The sequence below is a fragment of the Cariama cristata genome, unplaced genomic scaffold, assembly GCF_000690535.1.
Source record: "Cariama cristata isolate BGI_N322 unplaced genomic scaffold, ASM69053v1 scaffold27002, whole genome shotgun sequence".
Taxonomy (NCBI): domain Eukaryota; kingdom Metazoa; phylum Chordata; class Aves; order Cariamiformes; family Cariamidae; genus Cariama; species Cariama cristata.
The window spans coordinates 20,808-27,332 of NW_009605944.1; the positions used below are offsets into that span (position 1 = coordinate 20,808).

At 46.8% G+C, this 6,525-nt stretch overlaps 1 protein-coding gene across 1 annotated transcript in view; it reads left to right on the forward strand.

The window, feature by feature from the left end:
- Nucleotides 1-3,933, forward strand: part of PRPF6 (pre-mRNA processing factor 6) — a gene marked incomplete at its 5' end in the record, with an annotated part of 23,844 nt that extends 19,911 nt beyond the window's left edge. Inside the window, 4 exons of the mRNA XM_009696185.1 lie at nt 254-368; nt 2,436-2,562; nt 3,339-3,677; nt 3,923-3,933. Of these exons, the coding sequence (XP_009694487.1) occupies nt 254-368; nt 2,436-2,562; nt 3,339-3,491 (395 nt within the window). The remainder of the gene's footprint in view (nt 1-253; nt 369-2,435; nt 2,563-3,338; nt 3,678-3,922) is intronic.
- Nucleotides 3,934-6,525: the final 2,592 nt, after the last annotated feature.

Consider the following 6,525-nt stretch of genomic DNA (forward strand, 5'->3'; position numbering starts at 1 on the left):
CTGCAGGAGGGTTATGGTACAAAGACGTTTAGAACTGAAGGTCCAGCGTGGTGCAGGCAGTAGCTAAAAATTCAGAGTACTGAGTGAAGTATCCGTGTAGAAAGAGTGATCTGGGATGAGGCTGGGGCGCAGATAACCCCCAGCGTGGGGGCAGTGGTGCCGCTTGCGTTAGAGAGCAGTGGCCTGATGACAGGATGGGGAGGGTTAATCTCGGAAATAACACTAAACAATCTTCCTGTTTGACTTGATTAAGGAATCCTGTGGTCAGAGGCAATTTTCCTTGAAGCGCGACCGCAACGAAAGACCAAGAGTGTGGATGCTCTCAAGAAGTGTGAACATGACCCGCATGTCCTGTTGGCTGTGGCCAAGTGAGTTCCTGCGCTTGATGTAGTAAAAATACCCGTTTCTGTGTGTGGCTGCGTCCGTGATGAAACACTGCACTCAAGCACGACCATGTGATTCTGGCTGCAGCAGCTCTAATAAGCCCCAAAGCAAGTAACAGCTCTCAAGCTGTTTCCTAGTAACTGTGCAAAGCTCTCCCTTGATTCGAAGCAGGGGATGTCAACCTGCCCTCAAGCTGTGCTGGTGGGGCTGGGACTGCGGCACAGGCAACAATACATTCACACCGAGTCCTTTTCCAATGCTGGGTATTGGCACTCTGAAAATTGCTATCTTTCTGTCCCTTGAAAGGGATTTCAGTGTACTTTCAGATAAACTAGGCTCAATTAAGTTTTATAGGATATGTTTTAAGTATTTGTGAAACTAGGGGCAATTTTTATTGGTTATTTTTCAATTTTTATGTGGCTGACTGTGTATTCTTCATCTTTTCTCCCTATCCTAGATCCTGTCAATTTTTTTTTCTTTTTTTTTTTTAATCCTGAGCTAGATTCTGTGCTGCTGTAGTCTTCTCCCCTCCTGAATTTCTGCTATGTCAGTTTTCTTCAGTTGAGGCCCTTCCTGGAACGCAGACTACCAGCCATACTGTAGTTTGCTTCTCTGAAACAGGAAGATAATCTGCTAGGGATTGTCTTCTTGTCTAGATCCAGTTGTGAGGCTTCCCGTGATGAAAAGCTGCTGTTGACTCACGCCATGTCCTTTCTGATCTGATGTGCAAACAGCTCTACAGCAGTCGTGATTGGAACAAACTTACTTTTCTTCCTATGTGAATACCAGAAGAGGTTAATGCAGGAAGCGTTTTGCCCAAACGGTTGCCCAGTTCTTTCACAACTCTTTTTTGTAAGCCAAAGAAAACTGTAGGATACACTCCAGTGACTGCAACACTGGGTTCTGCCAGATAATGACAGCTGAGTTCTTCAGCTTTATCAGCCAGTGAGAAAAATGTTAACTTTTGCTTTATGGAAACTGTTTCCAGGCCCCTTCTGGTGCAACCTCAGACAGTTTAACAGCTAATCCCAACACAAACAGCTTCCACGTCCCATCACGACTTGCGTGTAGGTACGGTAATACCATAGTGTCACACAGCTGTGAAAAACTTTTGTTAAATATGTTGCTGAAAGTGGCCACTACTTGCAGGTGTTGAGCCTTTGCTATCACTGTTCGTGCCCTTTTAAATCACAGTTTATTTAACACGGAACAATCAAGAGTATTACAGGGCTTAAAAACAATCACATAAGCTGTATAATTTTATGACTGGCTAAGCTCTTTATGAGGGATGGCTGTCTGATTTGATAAAGACCTTACTAGCTCAAATGAACTCTTTAATGCAAAGGAGTGAAACCAAGAGACTATTGACTCAGCTGGTTAATTACTGGGGAGAAATTTCAGAATTCACGAGTACCTTTATGAAATGGCAGCAGTTGGGCTGGGTGCCAGGCTGGGATTGGAGCGTGGAAGCTTACGTGCTCGCCTTTCCTCGTAAAGTGGAGCTGACAAGGTAGGTCTGCTCCAATAGAGCATGCTTCGTGGGTGTGAATGTGTGACCGCACACAGCCACCGCTCCAGGAATGTGCACACAATTTTCAGCTTTTAGAAGTTATTTAATTGTTAGATGCTAAAATTGACTTGAAATATTAAGAAATTGGAGGAGGAGAAATAGACGTAGGCCTATGATCCTGTCTCTTTCTACACCAAATCTGGAAGAGCAAAATTAAGCAATTGAGTTAGTGAAGATTGAGCTCGAGAGCAATACTTCCTTTCTCGGGAGTGTCTGTCTCTTCCTTTGACTGAGGTTAACTTAACCCGCTTCACTGCGGGGACAGTGAAGAGGAAGCGGTCGATGTTCTTTTTGGTCCTCTCGTATCTCTTCCCTTTGCGGAGGAAGGACAGTCAGCAGGTGCCTACAAAATCTGTTGTTTCCTTCTTGGTAGAGCGAAGAATTGAACTATCTGTAGAGCCTTTAAGTTGGAGTGCTTGCGGGTCGGCATGTTCCTCTAAAGAGAGGCTATTTGTCGACTTGCTTTTGCTTTTCTCAACAGGCTGTTCTGGAGTGAGCGTAAAATAACCAAGGCCAGAGAATGGTTCCACCGAACAGTGAAGATAGACTCTGACCTGGGGGATGCCTGGGCTTTCTTTTACAAATTTGAGCTCCAGCATGGGACAGAGGTGAGTTTGTGCCTGGGAACAGGAATCTCTGGCTGATGTTGGTTACCCAGACCCAGGGATTGCAGCGGTGCTGGGCTGACCACGCTGCTGCTGCCGCCGCCTGTGCAGCTCACAGATGAGGCTCCGGCTGTCACGCCTGGTCATGAATGAGCATGAACAGGCCTGTGTGGTGGTTTTTTAAAGGCTCTGTCATTAGCTGAGCTGTCTTTCAGGCTGCTTTGCTCTCCACAGTCATGCTAGTTCGTGCAGAAATCTATGAAATCAATCTTCCTTCTGTAAAATGCAAGCTTTCTCGTAGATTTTCCTGTAACTGCGATGCTGGGTTTGTGTAACTAGTGCTGTTTCTACACAAGTGTCAAGTACAGGTTGCACGTGAACACAACCAGAGGAACAGTCTGTTCTAATCTCTTATGGCAGTTTTTACTGCCTGATATTACTGAAATGATGGGAGTGTTTATCTTCTGACTTCAGAGAGACCTCTTGCTTGACAGATCTTGTGCAGGTGGTAATGCAAAGGAGGTTTCTGCTGTAACTTCTCTGGTGTAGCCAAAACTTGCTTGACTAATTTGGCCAGTTTACTCAGCAAGGTAGGAGAGTTGCTGCCTCTGAATTTTGACTCAGGCTTCCATACTGCCTTTGAAAAACAAAACAAAAAACCCACCACAAGCTTTGGAAGAACGTTTGATTCAGGGAGGGAATTGTTAAATTTCTGGCTCTGTGCTGGAACAAACCAGGGCGTTAAGAGTCTTGCAAACTGTTGTTTCTCTTCCTCGTAGGAACAACAAGAAGAGGTGAGGAAGCGCTGTGAGAATGCTGAACCTCGCCACGGAGAGCTCTGGTGTGATGTCTCCAAGGACATAGAGAATTGGCAGAAGAAGATTGGAGAGATTCTCGTGCTTGTGGCAGCCAAGCTTAAAAATACCTTCTAGAGTGTGCTGGCTTCAGCTCCGTTAGTCGTCTCTGTAGGACTGGTCTGCTTACCTGCTTTTGGTGCATTCGTCGTTACGGTGGCACAGATTTCAGAGGACAGGAGATTGGTGGCAATACGAAAGATCTTTCTTCCCCTAGCATGCATTCCCCTCCTGTCCTGTCCCCCTTCGTGCAGTTTCTTTAGTGTTTGGCCCATCTGATGCCAGTTCCTTGTCAGCAGATCTGGTTTGTTGCTGTTTGAATACACTGAACATCCTGGAAGGAGGCAAGTTGAGTTCTGTTGGGGTAAGACCAGCAGCCGAGGGGAAGGACTGGGCTGGCCCCTCTTTTTTTTTTTTTTTTTTTTTTTTTTAAAAATTTTTTCTTTTTTTTTTCTCTTTAGGTCTTTTTGCCATAAGCCTGGTTTAGATTGGTCTCCTCTGCTGGCAAGCTGCAGCACAACTTGGAAGTATTCCTCAAACCTGAGCAGATGGAGCATTTTGTGAAATTCAAGAGCATATTTTTAGAGACCTTTTCCTCAATTTTTAAATGTATATAGTATAACCTTATTCTTTTAGGTGTGGTTTCATTAAGCACAGTGGTATTTTAAAGTAACAAGGCAAAATCCAGCAATCCCTGAAGGCCCTTTTGAAGGAACAACATTTAGAGTTGTTGAGAGACTCTGCACTTTTACAGTGGCAACTGCTTTCAGTTGGGATGTTTGGGATGATTTTCTTCAAGTGCAGATGGAAAAAAGCAAATTCATGAGAGGAAAAGCTTTGTGTTTGGGACCCTTTATAAGCTGTCTTCAGTTACCTACACTTGTCATCTGTATTATTTTGACCCCCAAAAACCTGACTTCCTTGTGATCATTGAATGAAAAGATGTAATGTCTTACATGTTAGGATATAGCAAAAGTATCCAGGTCTGTGTATGTGCATTATATAATGTATTTAGTTGGAGGAGAAAACCCCTTATCACTTGTTTGGACAATATGTATAAAATACAGCTTGTTTTCTTGTTTCCTTATGTTCTCTTTGAATGTGGTCTTGCCCTTTGACTCTGATGGGGAAGAGTGGGTCTGATAGCAGAAACCTTTGAACTTATCAGGCTCCCACCACTCTGGGAACGTATCTGCCAGCGGTGGTTACGCCAAGTTGTGCTACAGCCTCTTGCCAAAAAGGATGAGAAGCCTGTCTTTTAACTCTGAACAGAAATGGTTGGTCTTGAAGCAGAAGCCTGTTTGTCTTTGGGTTTGTAACGGGAACTTGTGCTTTCTCTTGAATAGCTGGTGAAAGCATGTGAAGCTGCGTTTGCGTTAAGGAGGGTGTAGATCACGGATGTCCCGTGGAATTGTAATTTCCCAAAGGTGAGTGAGAGGTGCTGGGAGTTGAGAGAATCTTGCTCAGGGATTTCATGCCCTCACTGGCATCCTTTCTGTATGTGAGCTTATGCAGAGGGGAAGGGAGGGTGCTTTTGGGAGGAGAATGGAGACACCGCTCTGCTGTGCAAAGGAGAGGGAAGACGTGTGGAAAGGGAACTGGGCTGGCCAAGGATTTCAAGGCTGAGCCGAAAACTGCAGGAGGAAAAAAAATGTTAAAAAATAGTTTTCAGTGCGTGCTGTCCTTCAGCAGACTTGTGCTTCTCACACGGCTTTTACTCTTCCTCCATAATGTGATCTGTGTAAGTGCTCGGCAACGGGGACCGTATCCCGCTTCTCTGGGAAGGGAATAACTGCATTTTTGTTGCTGCGGCCCTTCCTAGCGTAGTGATGTGCTTGGGAAAGCTGGGTGCCGGGGGTACACAAATTGCTCTGCCCTGCGATGCTCTGGTGTGGTGGCTGTGGAGTTGAGATGGGGAAGGATGGTTGGAACCGCAGTGGGGTGGCTTTTCTGGCCGGAGAGACTCCCGACTTGTACCAAGCACTTGGAGCATCTTCCCTGAGCCAGACACTGTGTGTGCACCCACTGATCAGGATTCGTGCGCTTCCCCTGCCCCTTGCTCAGGTGGCAGCACCATGTCCCTTAAGGATTTGTTGGCAAAGGCTACCCGAGAGCCCTGGGACTGAGAAAGCACAGGGGAAGGACTTGCTGGAGGGGAGTTGCTCCTTGGGGTGGTGAGAGAAGAGGTGGTTGTCCAGTGCTGTGCGCCCAGATGTGGTGGGAGCCCCGGGCAAGGGGTCCTGCGCTGGATGCTGCGCCGTGTCTTGGTAGCTCCTTTTGGCACCTGCTCTTTGTATCTGGAGCTTCCCCAGGCTCAGCGGGGGTACCTTCCTGGGGGTTGGGTTTGGTTTTTTTTTTTGCTCTTTGTATCTGGAGCTTCCCCAGGCTCAGCGGGGTTACATTCCTGGGGTTTGGGTTTGTTTTTTTTCTTTTTTTAGATAAACGGGATCATCAGTCTTAAAGCCTTTTAATGTTTGTAGATGGCTTTGTGTTTTTTAAGTGGATTATGGCACCTACGAATTTTAACTATATATAGAGCTCAATAAACAAGTTATATGGGTCCTGTCTTCAGCGGTATGTTGTTGTGTATGCTGTGGTTCCCACTTTGCAGGGAGGAATGTTCTTGCCAGGCTGAGAAGAGCTGGTTTATTCAGCCATTTGTTTTATCTCGTTCTAAAACACACGTGTCCCGCTCCTCAGTGGAGCCTTGTTGCTGTCGGTTCGGTTTTTTTTTCCCTTGCATCCTCCACAAAAGCAGTTGAGATGGAGTCAGGGCAGTTTTCTGTGCCTGGGCTGGTGTTGGTGTGCCTGCTCGAAACTGGGAAAAAAAAAGCAGGGGGCCACCACCTGTGTAAGGTGTTTTAGGGTCTCGCCGTGGACAGTCACTTCTGCCGTTGTCCGCGCTGACCGGTTGTGGATCCAGAATGTCAACGATCACCGCAGACGCTGACGGGAACCCGAACTGGGGGTGATCGGCGTTCCTGGGGTCCCTCACACCTTTACAGCCCTGCTCCACCTCCTCGTTCCCTGCTCAGGGGTAGGAACGGGCGTGGGTTTGGGTCTGCGGGGGGCTGAGGGCGTGGGGTGCTGTCTCTGGTGGGCCCTTTGGGCG